The 13,964-nt window shown below is 47.5% G+C and overlaps 1 protein-coding gene across 2 annotated transcripts; it reads right to left on the bottom strand.

Moving 5' to 3' along the window:
- Window positions 1-374: 374 nt before the first annotated feature.
- On the bottom strand, window positions 375-13,365 carry LOC111860795 (calmodulin regulator protein PCP4). 2 transcript variants are annotated; one of them, XM_023844808.2, is made up of 3 exons: window positions 13,192-13,365; window positions 3,471-3,522; window positions 375-1,228 (listed from the first exon to the last, which is right to left on the bottom strand). In XM_023844808.2, exons 1-3 carry the CDS (start codon window positions 13,198-13,200, stop codon window positions 1,098-1,100), a joined length of 192 nt encoding a protein of 63 aa, XP_023700576.1. In that variant the 5' UTR covers window positions 13,201-13,365; the 3' UTR covers window positions 375-1,097. The 2 variants fall into 2 exon arrangements, with proteins under 2 accessions (XP_023700576.1, XP_023700577.1); XM_023844809.2 differs by lacking the exon at window positions 13,192-13,365 and adding an exon at window positions 7,388-7,503.
- Between the last annotated feature and the right edge of the window lie 599 nt (window positions 13,366-13,964).

Below are 13,964 nucleotides of genomic sequence, written 5' to 3'. Positions count from 1 at the left end.
TGAATGGGAAACATTAAGTGGTGTGAAGTGCACTGTTAGGATAGTTCATAACAGGCAAGGAAGAAGCCCTTCATCAATCAGCAGCAGACAAGAGTCAGGCTGGAGTTTGCAAAAAAATGTATATTTTACACAAGCGCATACCCCTAAATCGTGAAATGAGTGAAACTTGCTGTAGTCTCTCTGTTTTCCAGAGCTGTATATTTTTATCTTGATTCTTGTTCATGTATTTGAAACATATTTTCTTCAGATCATTTCCATACAGTATTGAAATACGTGGGGTTTGGAAAATACAAGAACATATTTGGGGAATTTATGCGAAGCGTGTAATTTGCCACTCGAGGGTAACTAGACTTAATAAAGAAGCGTCACACAGATTCTACATGGAAGATCAAACAGGAAGAACATTTATTTAACAATGAGGATGTTTCAACAGAGCGCAGAAATGTACTGGGAATTCAATTTCAACTCAGTCTGTCATAAATAGTTTAAATATATGCAATAGAAATGTTTACACGATAATGTTGGGTACACAATGTCATAGTTCGCGCCCAAAACGCCGTACGCCTAGCGCTCTGCAAACAGTTACAATCCACAAAACCACACACATTATACTTATGATTTATAGTCTGATTTTGTGACATCCTTTATTGCCGTAGGTGTTAAGCTCATTCATCCACTGTTAAACCCCATTGTACACTTCCTGGCACATTTTCATCTAAAAAAAAAGAATGATTCTTTCCCTCTGTTCTTCCTCCCTCGAATTTGATATCGTTTTAAGATGTTCAAAATTAAAAATGCGCCCCCTATAGGGGAGGCCGCAGTGCCACAGTACACCACGCTGAATGTTGAACATGTTACAGTAGCAAACTGCTAAACAAAAAGGCTCATTCAGAGCCTCACAAAATATCCATACAGCAGTCAAACGATACATTATATGCATTTAACATCACAAACATCAGTGATACACAGGGTATTGCTCAGTTTTCCAGCCCCGACCCACCCGCCCCTTAAGTCCGTATTGTGTGGTTCTTCAACATGCAAAATGGAGCTCCCACAGCGCCATCTAGCTGTGGGAGGTCAAACCTCCTGGCCACCCTCTAGGACTTGGGTTCCTGCTTCTTCTTCTGGAACTTTCTGAACTGCGACTGGATGGCGACGGCGGCCTTCTCAGTCTCCGGGGCGTCCATGTCGATGTCAAAGTCCTCTGGGACATCTTTCTTGGAGTCATCTACATAAACGGAGCATTTATAAATGCAAACATATTTAATTTACATTTAGTCAAAACTAATAGAAATTATTCAGAAAAGGATACAAAGTTAAGGGATTATGGGTAATGCTAATTTAAGGGTCTTAGAAACACGCTAACTGGTCTGCTGTAAATTTTAGGTACACAGTTGCAAAGCAAGTATTGATACTATATTTAAAGAGCCACAATGATTCAGCTCCCGTCCAAAAAAAACACCATAAATGACTATCACACCCTCCCTGCTGCTTTCCTGCCACCGCCGGCCCCCAGACGGCCGCCCGTTTATGTCCCAGGTCTCCGTTCCCGGCCTGGTGTTCGTTCTCTGAAGCCCATAAATGGGCATCTTTAACGTTTCATAGGCGCGAGGCGTCCAGCCTCTGGACTCGGTCCAGGATCCCGCCGCTCCTGCCTCAGGCAGTGACATGTCCTTGCTCAGCAAACAACACGTTAACGAAAACACCAGCCTGGGGACCGTTCAAAATGCAGGTGTTTGCACGGGGATTAAGTAATTAACTGTGAATGTAATTGTGCCAATTCCCAGCGATGTTCCCCTTGACGGCTGTATTCCTGGTTCTGAATTAAATGCACCAGCTTGCTGCCCTGGCGGCCCCTGGTGCTCGGCACCTGGGGCCCCTCGAAGTTTAGTTCAGGAACCTTGGGCCCCTCGAAGTTTAGTTCAGGAACCTTGGGCCCCTCGAAGCTCAGTTCAGGAACCTTGGGCCCCTCGAAGCTCAGTTCAGGAACCTTGGGCCCCTCGAAGCTCAGTTCAGGAACCTTGGGCCCCTCGAAGCTCAGTTCAGGAACCTTGGAGGCGTTACACAAACGGAAAGTGTAACTCCCCAGTGCATATTCTGGCTGTCTGATCAGACCGTTCTCTCGCCTTCTCGTTCGCTCCTTCCCTCCTTATTTTACCAAGTTCTGTCTAACTGCACCAGTGTCACGTGACCCACAATCGCACGCACATCCAACCCGTCCGTCATCCATACGTCTCTCAGCTACCTGACAAACTTCACCATATGCAAACGGCCAATAAACGCGAAGCTTTAGTCCGTCAGTATCCCTCATGCATTTATTGTTGGGGATTAGCGTCCCGCTGATTAAAGCATGCTGAAATTCGCGTCCCTGTCCCCCGTTTTACGATGCAGTGCTGGGAAAAGCGCAGCCTCCCTCTCCATCTTTTATTTATGCGGCACATCAATATTTCAGCTTGTTTCCACTTTCCAGAAAAGAGCTGCTTTTTCATGCGTGGGGGTTTTTTGGCTGCCCCCTCCCCCCCCACATTGCTGTCAAGCCTCAGCATTACTATGCACAGGTGGCGCCCCCTGGTGAAGCTGGTGCCACGAGCTCAGCGCCGCTGGGAGAGCTGGGGTCTCGTGTTTGGCACAGACTGTCCTGGCGAAGGGTGGCAGAAGCTGGGCTGGGAGACGAGTTGAAAACAGAAGGTCAGACCCCCCCGTGAAACATCTCTCTGAAAGCTTCAAGAATAAGCGGGAGGCAACATAAAACCCATTCTGTGACGCACGCCATTACGCGCCATGCCTAATGAGTGTGTCGGCATCGGTAAGAGTCGCCTTTGGGATTTCAGATAGAATCAGAGATGGTGGGGGGGATTTCCGGTGTGTGTGTGCCCCCCCCCCCCCCCCTCACTGCAGCAGTCCTGTGACAGTGTCTGCAAACCCGTGCCGGAGAATAAGCGGATTTCTCACTCGCTACCAGAATAACTCCTGCAACCTGAGTGCTAATGGAGACTAAACAGATGCAGATCTGGTGTGGTGATGTCATCATTATGCGCCACGACACGCCCGCCCTGTTCCTCCTAACTGAGGGGAAGCAGATTAAGGTGCCATGGATTCAGCTCAGGTTTATCCGGACTGTCATTCGTTTAACCGAATCAAACCCCGATGGGCAGGAAGACCATCCTGCTTACGGTAAAAACAAACGATCTGACCTTTATCCTTAATGCTCTTCTGGGCAAGCAGCGGTACACGCTGCTATTCTTCTAGAACATTCTGTCCCCGTATTTATGGACCATACAGAGAGCAGCCACTTTTTGTCCCGTTTGCGAGGAATATATTATTGAGGCTATTTGAAAAGTGGTTCCTCTTGTCACAACATCTCCAGCAGACACTGTGACCTTCTGACCCGAGACATGCCATCATCCCAGGAAGACCCTCTCTGTAGGCCCAACATTCTGTGAGGCCCCACGGTGACCTGCTTTTCTTACCTTGTCCTCCAGATGATTTGGTGTTTCCAGTTGTGGCTCCAGATCCTTGTCTCTGCAAAGCAAACAAAAACTTTCAAACCATAAATAAAACATTAAAAGCCAAAACCAGAGCCTATGAAGATGAAGACATCAAGCCAGCGAGGTCAGTGTGCCTGTCCCTGAGGCTAACCCCGGATGGCAGCTAGGGGGCGCCGGTTGGAGAACAAAACCAGCCTGGCTGAACAACCACCTACTCTCTGTTAGTTTCACCTGGCCGTTTTACCCGCCCCAGGTCCTGCTTAATGAAGTGGGCCTCTAATGAACTTCCAGAGAGTGTGCTTTGATGCTAACCCTGAATGGCTCGTTAGGGGACCAGAGTGTGGAAAACCGACGCATTTAACGATTCAGCTGCTCCAAGGACTGGCTGACCCTGCTAAATAAAATGAAATGACTAGATATATTCTGCCCGCCTGGTATCTGTGCTACAAAGCTGCCCTTTCCGAGTCCCTGCCTATAGCCTCATCCCGCACTTCCTTTGTTTGGCCAGCAGGTGGAGTAGTGGTTAAAGCATCTGATTCTGCTTAACTGAGCAGGTCCCCCTCCCGTGCTGGGCTACGTGGGTGTCGCTAGGCCGCAGAGGCGTAACAAGGACTCCCTAAATGGCGGCCCGCAGACATCAAGCCGTGATGTGTTTATCCATGAGTCATGCAGCCCGAGATAAACAGTCTGCCAGGTATAGCAAGTCTATCTCTTAGCGATGGACTCCGGGTGGGGGGCGGGATGGCAGCCGGCCTGACGGGGCGGAGCCTTCCCCCGGGGGCCTGCAGGTTTATAGTCCCGCCTTCTCCAAACTGCGGCCCAGTGTGCTGCACGTGTGAGACTCGGTGAGTAATGCAGGGTGAACATAGTCAGGCGCTGCTCATGCGACGACTCCGGCGACCATTACTCCGGCGACCATTACTCCGGCGACCATTACTCCGGCGACCATTACTCCGGCGACCATTACTCCGGCATGTCCTATACTTGCTGGAGCAGGAACTCGTCCCAGCGCCACACTCAGGTCGGACTGAGGGAGGCGGGGCTTTTTTTTTTGTCTTTTTATCGCTTCTCCTGAGCCCTGCCATTCCGCCGACCCCCCCCCCCCCCCCACACACACACACACACACACACATTTACCCCAAGGAAGACCCAAGGCTGACGCTAATTCTCCTGATGCACTCTGCCCCCTAGGGGAGGCCATGAGGATGGCGACCCGTCAGCCGGTCTCCCACCCCCGGGGATCATGTTGGCCGTGCCCCATCACCCCCACCCCCCCCCCCCCCCACAAGCTGCACACGGGGGAAAGCGGCCTCTTTCACATGACCAAAAGTCAAGAACGACGAAACAAGCCAAAGAGGCAGAAATAATGGCGCTGGCATTGGGTGCCTCTTCAGCCGGGAGCGCGGGGGGGTGGTCGGGGGGGGGGGTTGACGGCAGAGCGGCTTCACTAAATAAATAAGTCATTTGGCGCAGCCATTTTGGGAGCTATTTCGGGCCCTCTGGCAGCAGACCACCCCCCCCCCCCCGAGGCCCCCCGCTCTGCACTCAGTCGTCTATTAAGAATTTAAAGGAGAAGATGTCGATGTAGGACAGACGGCGGCTCCAGCGGAGAGGGGAAGAACGGCTCCCATCCATTGTCTGGGGGCTGGCGCCACTTTGATCACACCAGTAAGGGCCCGGTCCACACCCCCCCCCGAGTCACCTAATCATGTTAGGGCCATCGGCAGCACTGGGCTATATTTTAGTGGTCCGAGTTATATATGACCTCTGACACTTTTAATTATGCATTACTGAGGGTTATCCTGTGTTGACGGTCTGATTAAAATGCACTCAGAATAAGCCATGTAAATCATTAGCCTGGCCCTCCCAGTGCTCGCGTTTGATCTGCTCTCCTCTTAGCTTCTCACAGTCCCAGTGTGGCGCTCAGCTCTCACTCCCATGCTAACCAACGCCACTTTGGACAAAAGTGTGTGCAAGATAAAGAAATGTAAATGATCCCGTATTGCATATTTTGATGCATAATGCCATAGAGCTCAGTGTCCTTTTCTATGTGCAATCATGACTCTGCTATTCTTCTTTCAAAGGGTAGCTCGACATTTTCTGCCGGGCTGAAGCACCTTCGGCTAGCAGGTAAACTTACCGCTAATGATATAGTGACATTCTGCAATTCTAAACAGAGAAATAAGTGGGTCATTTATCACCCTCATAGTGTTTGTGCCACATCTTTCACGTGCCCCGTTCTGGTATAGCGCCAAATCTACCACTAACCACGAACCACGGGAAACAGTTTAATACATTTCTCTGTTTAATCCTCCCTTTATGAGATAGCAAGTCATTCTGCATTAACATTCATAAGAAATCCTCCTGTCAAATTAAAATTAGCAGAGTTTCAAAGCCTTTAGAACCATCCAGGAACGTTTTCGTTTACCTCTTTTAATCCCGTTCGACTGTATATTAATCACAGCAGTGATGCTGGATTTACTGCACTGCAGTGTTAATCTAAAAAAAATAAGACGGCATGCACGATTCTTATTTTCACTAGGCGAGCATCCTGAGGCCCGCGGGGAAAGGGGGGGCGTCTCAATGTGCGAATCTGGCTGCGTCGTGTCCGAGCGCGCAGCCTCCCGCGTTGCCGTCACGCGCTGACAGCTGCTTTAGCGCCCGCGCTCCCGCCACATGGCGCTAAAATGCACCCGCTTGTCAAAATTCTACTTCAAACGAGAAACTGGAGTATCTTGTTTTCACGCCTGGCTTAACGGATCACGAGGGCATACGGTTCTGCGTCTACGTCGGATCAAACTGCTCAGCTGCTCCCCGGGAAGAGCTGACAGTTTTTAGGATCTGTTTACAGGATTATCTCCGTCACTTTAATTCTGCCAATTCCATTTAACCCTCCCGTACAGAATTAACGTCATAATCACCTTTACCATAATAAAATTGGTGGATTGATGGAGAGATTTAAACTGGACCTATCAGAGCCTATCTGTGTGCAATTTTCATGTTAAAATGGGAACGCGGGGAATGGCGTGGCTGAAAACCGCCAGCCTAAGATCCTACACGTGTGAAAACCGCGATTAGTTACTCCATGCTTCCGCGGAATGAAGAATGTGCAATTCAAGAATACAGAACTGCAAGAACATTTTACAATGCGAAGCGCTACGATGTGAATACTAGAATGTTGAGTTATATAGCAGAATTTAGAATTCTACAAACGTTTTCCATTTCTTTTATGTCTGAAGATCACGTTTCAGATGGTTTAATATGGAAGAATAGGGCACTGCCTTGACAGTTCTCTAACATCGCAACTGCAAATACATATTGGATGAGAGAACTTAACAAATCAACAGCCCGGTTTGGAGATGCAGAAAATTGGGTGCTACTGCGGCAGCGGGGCTGCGTGTAAATGTCTCAGTATCTGAGACCCTGGTGTTCTTCAGCATCCACGATGGTTGACAGCAGCAGGGTTTCAGCGATGATATGAACCTGTGGCAGATGACTCCTTCATCAGACACTACCACGGTTTCTGCTGTCCTACTCACACACACTGGCAAGTCCATCTTCACCCTCCACCCAAGTGTAAATTCTTTTTTCTTTCTTTATAAAGGAGCCTTTTCCCAGCACAACAGATACATACAGCCAGCCAAGAACAGAAATGCTCCCTGAAATAATCAGATAGCTAGCCGCCATCTACTGCCCCCTATCTATGCAGCTGGGAACAGCCCCATTAAATTTCCTCTGTCGCGCCATATTCCTGTCACTCAAATTACGCTGAATATTACGACCGTGGCCGAGGGTAATATGGCAGCTGGTGATCAGTGAGATTAAACCCTAAGCACTTATTGTAATAAGTATTAATTGAAGTTGATTGATAATTGAGAAAGTAAAAGAGAGTGCAAAACCTGCATTCCAGCTGAAAAAGGAACTTCATGAAGTCTTTCTTGGTGCAGTAACACTGTACCCAGGGACAGCGAGTAGCCTGGTCTTGAGTTATTTTCCCAACCCTTAGTACCCTTTTAAATGGCTACGCAACAATTTAGAGCTGTTAGAACCTGCTGACCAATCACATCACAGTTCTAAAGCAGCCAATGACTGCTCTCGTTCTATAAGCCTTTTCTGTTAGTGCTATCAATTGTAAGGGGATTAGAGAGTGATATGGGAAATTCATTGCTGTGTGTGTGTATTAGGTTTATATTACATTGTGGGGACCAAATGTCCCCCACTATATAATAAAAACCAGTTACTTTGACATTCTGGCCCCACAAAGGGACCAGATAAAATAAGTCAAAAAACTAAAAATACCAAAAGTCTCGATTTTGGTATGATTACTTCTAGTTAAGGTTAGGGCTGGGTAGGGGTTTAGGGTCATCATATTTAGGATTAGGGTTATGTCCACAGAAATTAATGGAAAGTCCCCACAATGACAGGAATATATGAACTGTGCGTGTGTAAGTATGTTTGTTACAACCTGGAGACTTTAAAAATGTCAACCTTCTGTAGTAGCAGGAACTACTGGCAGGAGCTGTTGTGTTTATCGAACCTTTTAAAAGGTTATGGTAACATTTTCATCCTAAAATATCAACAGAGCCATTCCTTCCTGAACTATACTTCATCTTAGTGGCGTGCATTAACAGAAAACCCTTTGAATGAAGTGCTTTTGTGCTGCAGACGCATTAGACAGTTAATGGCCTGAGTCAGTGTGACAATGTGTGTGGTCTGCATCCGCTGCTGGATGGCGCTACTGTCCCCTTTTGGGGTGTGAGGGGACTGGGGCCCCTTTAGAGACCCGATTACTCTATCGGGGCCCCTCACAGACCGCCAGGGTGCCGCTGAGGCTGGCCAATGAGGGAGCGGAGCTTTCTGCTGTCAAACGATGTCTGTCCGTCGCCATGGAAGCGACCGTTGTTATGGGATGGGAAGCAGGGAGATTAAAGTGAATTACGGTCCCCAGAACGTAGCGACGGCAGGAGGCAGTGAGAAATACTTCAGATTGCTGGCAAAGGAAGGAGAAGATTCATCAGGCAGCAAGTAACACCCATCAGTCTGTCAGCCAATATACTGTAATATACTGTATACCTAATGCGACTTTGCAGGTAGGTGTACGTGTGCAGTGTCCGTCTAAGGATCCTGTGTTTGCACTCTGGCATTTATGCACAATCACGGTGGGGAATTTTGAATTCCAAATTCAGCACGACCATTACGTCATTCTTTATTGATATATTCAGAAAATAATGGCAAATAATTGTAAACACACATATGCATATGCACCATATTAAATATTGTGCTGTAATCTCTACAGCCCCCAAATGCTTGTGAAACAAATACGTGAAATCCCAACAGGATTCTTAAAATCCACAGGGTCGAAAATCACAGCGTTATACAATGATTGCTTGTGTGGTCCAGGCCACGATCCATATCTAATCCACCAGCAATGACTGGGCTCACCATTCAGCACCGGAAGGGTATGTGTTCACACCCAATCGCGGGAGTGGCTGTTGTTCCTTTGAGAGCATTTCTAAGTCGCTTCTAAAGCACCCAGCAGCAAACTGCGGTCTAATTAATAAACACAGGCACGGATTTTACCAGGAAACGTAATTAAATAAATTTAACTTGGCATTTAATTGGAAAACCGTCAGGACACATCATGCGGATTAGTATTTCGGAATACCCCTCCTCCAGTCGAGCAAATAACTCTGAAGCACGGAAGACGTGTTACCAGCAAAGCATCACTCTGATCCCTCCCTGTCCAGCAGCCACGGGACCAAACGTTGGTGTGTCCAATCAGGGCTGCTGCTATACATTTTTGGCCCCATGAAAGCATATCAAATTGGGCCCCCTACCCAGGCCAATCCAATTATGTTCCAAATTTTTGAGGGCCCCTGTCACGCAGAGGCCCTTGGAATCATCTTGACTTTCCTCTGCTTTTTGGTGCCCCTGCGTGAGACATAACCACTGCATTCTGGGCCATAGTGGTATCACTCTTTTGATCCTTTGAACAGATGATCTGGAGAGTCTTTGGAATTTGACATAGACTCTGAGAACCGTAAACTGTACAGCAGAGGCGGAGATTTCAGGTCCAGGGAGTACAAATCCAGACCAAGATTTTGTTTCAACCAACCAGTTGAGTATAAAGAGTCAGAGGAGTCCTCAACTGGTTGGTTGAAACAAAATCTTGGTCTGGAATTGTACTCTCTGGACCTGACATCTCCGCCTCAGCTGTACAGGGCATATAGTGAATAATAAATTGAAATACATATCTGCCAGGACTCTGGAGAGTAATACAGCATGTGCCTGCATGTCCACCAGTCACATGATTCAGGTCACATGTACCCAGTCACATGACACGAGTCTGTTTTCACAAAAAATACCTTGCTACTCTCTGAGGGATGAGCCTCTGCATGTTCCTCTGGGGAGCGCAGCTGCTGGTGACATAATGCTTAAGGTTTCACCCAGGTAAATTTCCTTGTATTTCTGAATCGTTGTTGTTCAATTCGGCGAAGCCATGCGTAAATGTTTTGGCAGAATATCCTGATTAGACTAGGCCATGTCTGTATGACTCTGTGCACCAATAAAAATAATAAAAATTATCTTTAAAAAAAGTATCGGGGGGGGGGGGGCAGTTCAGTAATTGGTTATGCAAGCAGAACCGGTAGCCCATGCCTGTAGCACGAATCACAACTCACTGTAAGACCACAATCACTTTCTAAACTCTAACCCGTAAATCCCACCTCACGAAGGACCGTGTGCCCATAAGGGCCCTAAATTTACCCCCTGCTGTAATTCCTGTTGTCTCAACTGACAGCTGTGTAATGACACAGAAGCCTGTGCAGATATGTGGACGACAGAGGAGTCATGGGTCACCGGCCAAATCCGCAAAGCCTCCAGTCCTCACGGCCAATCGGATTGCTCCTCCTCAGCGTCTCTGCCTCACCACGTCACTGCTACTCCAGGTCTGCAGCACTTTCAAATCCCAACCTCCTGCAAAGCTAATAGCCCAGCCACAGCCTGATTATGCTGTAAGAAACACGGTAAAGTGTCCTGCCATACAGCCCTGAATGATATATGTATATATTTGGTTAATGTTCGCAGATGTGCAGACTGTACTCAAGTCCCCAGCACATCTGTATGTGGTTCACATCTGCACACATCTGGGCTCTGTGTCTCTACACATATCGAGAACAGCCCAGAAAACTGAAAAAAGTTCCAGATATAAAAACAAAACTAGAACGAGGACTTCTAAATTTGGACCCTATGTTTCCATTTTAATATGAAAATTGCACACAGATCGACTCAATTAATAACATTTTTCACTTGGTTAAGGTTTTTTTTTTTCAGCAACCTGTTATTTCCATCTGATAGGACATCTGTTGTCATGACGACGCCACAGCATCACGGTGACATGTGGTGGGAGGGGCGTGCCAGCGGCGGGCGCCAGCATCAGCGGCGCGTGAAAGCTAAGCGGAGCCAACGGCGGGCGCCACCCGCCACGCGCTCCACTCGCTGCGGCCGCGAGCCCACGGCGACGAGCATCGCGGCCAGGACACCTGAAGAACACGTGCAATGGGATAGGGGCTGCATTAGCAACGTGCTGCATCAGTGTGTAATAGCTAGAAAACCAGCCCTGCCTCCCGTTACACACTCATATTAAATCCACAATCGCCGCCCTGTGCATCCTTTGACTGTACCTGGACCAACATAACTCAGGTCAAGTGGTTGTTGGAGATAGACGGATGATCAGTATTTTATTAGCAGATCAAGTGCATAACAGCTGAGCAGCAGACTGTAAAAGATCAGCCCATCGCTCCTTATCCCAAGAGCGGCAGATGGAGTAACGGTCAAAAGCTGGTCCAAATGCTTGTTCAACTCTGACGTCCATAAGCAGGATCCTTCCCAGTTAAAATTAATAGGTCACCCACACAACCATGTTTAACCTCGTAGAAGATTGTCTATTTACCTTAAGCTGTCTTCAAAAAGGGATTTCTGGCTGTCTTCCGCGAACACCATATCTTACTGTTAAATTACTATTAAAAAATGATCCCGTCAGGCCGGGTGCTTTGGACCGTCCCCACACTGTGCCGGGGGCAGTTCGGCGCGCAGACTCATTGTGCTGCATCCGAACCGCTGCTCGGCTCGGCTCACAGGCTTTTCCCTACATCGACATCCGGCTTAGTTTACTTTCCACCTTCTGCGAGGGACATGAACTTTCCATGAGTCAGCCGCAGCCGCTGAATAATCCACGACCTGTTGTTAATTTTTATCACTTTTGCAAACACTTCGGTATTCACAATAGTTTTTTTCCCTGTGTGTCCTTGATCCCCACTGGCCCAAACGCGCTAATTTACTCCACATTAAGATTTGTGCAGCCGAGGGATCAATCTGGGCTACGGTGCCGATGCGTCACGGTCCATATACCTTTTAGTAATATTGTTTATACCCTATGTCCCCTCTCTTCAGCTATATGTTGTGGATGGACACTGTCCAGATGGTGCCGCACCTATCCGTGAGCAGCCCCTCTCATAGTGAACTTACGTGGTTGGGACAAACCCAGCCGGCCGCCATGTAGGATATCCCGGGAAATCACCACAAAGCGCGTATTTACACACAGGGGAACGATTGCGGGGACCGCGGTTCACACCCCGCTTCTCATTAATCCACCAAAGCGTTTCGGCTTTTAAAAGATGGCGTTTTCCCATCGCCTGTTAGTAGAAGCCATGTTCTAAAAGTATAAACCATCCCGTAAATTACACAGCCTATTACCCACAATGCGCTAATCTCAGTTTTGTACTAGGGAATCATTTAAAGTGATCTTTCCATTGCACAATGAAAACAAACCATCCTGAGCAAAAAAAAAAAAACTCACAAAATATTTCAATTTGTCACAACGTTCAGTACGTGAACTTTTAATAAATATTATAAATACAGCAGTGGGAATTGTTGTACGCCTGACCCGTCTTTGAACCTAATTTAATAAAGTTGAGGGACTGCTCCAGAAAATCTAGGATTTTTTTCTCCACAGAATGATATCTATTAATATCTAACTGGAGTCATTTCAAATTAACGGGGTCGGATCATCTGAGCCCAGAGATCAAGCGGCAAGTTCACCATGAGAGCTGCCCTACGGCCGTTTTCCGCCGCCAGGTAACAACTCGGGCATTTTAATTATTCTGCTGCGCTATGGAATCAAACGGGACAAATCCAGGCGGGTGTTGGTTTTTTTTTTAATAAACCCGGGTATCAATTCTTAAAGTCATATTCTGTTTTTCAAAAAGTGGACAATTTTCCGCATAAATCCGCCAACGTCCCTTCCATCTGCGGACGGTGTCTCACGGTGCGACACCTTACACACGGAGGATTTGTGCCCGATTAGCAGAATGTGAGGACGGGACAGCGAGCCGAGGGGCTCCGGCGCAGCGCATGAATTGCTGCAGTACAGTATGTCATGCATCTGCATCCGCAAGAAAGTGATACCTGTCACTACACCCGACAGCCAGACCGAAAAACAAACTTCTCCACTAACATTCACCAACTTACACCACGGCAGATTAAAAATGAACACATACTGAAAATCCCAAGGCTCAAATTCATAAAGGAACCAGAAGCGCATGGGGACCGCTAACATTTCTCGGTTTATGGTGAACCACCACTAGCACTTAACTAGTATTGCATGGTGTTTCCCGGCCCTTTAAGGTATAAATCAAACGCTTACCTCGCTCATGCTTTTAAAGGGGTTTTTGCACGGGTGCGGCACAACACGACACGGTAGGATCTGAGGATTTCACAGCTCGTTGGTTGCCCACCGCCGGTTTGCAGTCCACACTTTGCGATCTGGCCAAGCAAACGGCTTTATAGAGTTCGGGGAGCAACTCCTCAATGTCATCACATTCCCACTAAACCAATGGGAAAGGCAATCGGCGAGGCTCCCTCGCAAGTTACCACCCAAAGCCTGTGCGAGAGGGCGAGAGTCGCTTTCAGTTCAAGTCGTGTGAAAAGCACGGCATAGGAGCACAAATGCATCATTAACGATGCAGTATGAGAGTGTTCGCGGGGATCTGTAATCTGATTTAAGTGCAGTATTTACTTTCCCACATTTCTCCACGTTTTTTTTTTTTTTTAAATGTTTCTTCGGGTGGGGTTTCCTGTCCCGACCGAGGATATCTGTGTGTAGGGGCTCTGCGGTATATACACGGTACTCTGCGGTACACTCAGGCTGGGGTCCCGGGTCGCATATTCCCTTTTACGCCGCTTTTGTGGACAAACTCCGCTGTCCCACTACGTGTGCTGCATGAAAGTCTAATGTTACGTAAACATTCTCGTATGATGCGGAGAAATCGTGATGGGAATACAGGTGTACTAATATGGTCTAATTATTAGCAATAATAAAACGCGCAGACCTATCCTCTATCTGCAAAAAAAAACAAAACAAAATACGTATTCCAAATTTCAACTTTTTAAATTTTTGATGTTTTTTTCTAACTAAGA

This window comes from Paramormyrops kingsleyae, chromosome 24, assembly GCF_048594095.1.
Source record: "Paramormyrops kingsleyae isolate MSU_618 chromosome 24, PKINGS_0.4, whole genome shotgun sequence".
Taxonomy (NCBI): Eukaryota; Metazoa; Chordata; class Actinopteri; order Osteoglossiformes; family Mormyridae; genus Paramormyrops; species Paramormyrops kingsleyae.
This window is presented reverse-complemented; position numbering and strand designations above follow the sequence as displayed.

Coding starts and splice junctions, on each gene's coding strand:
- LOC111860795 (XM_023844808.2), bottom strand. Junction 1,229..3,470: donor CAAATCATCTGGAGGACAAG/GTAAGAAAAGCA, acceptor CCGTTTATGTAG/ATGACTCCAAGAAAGATGTC.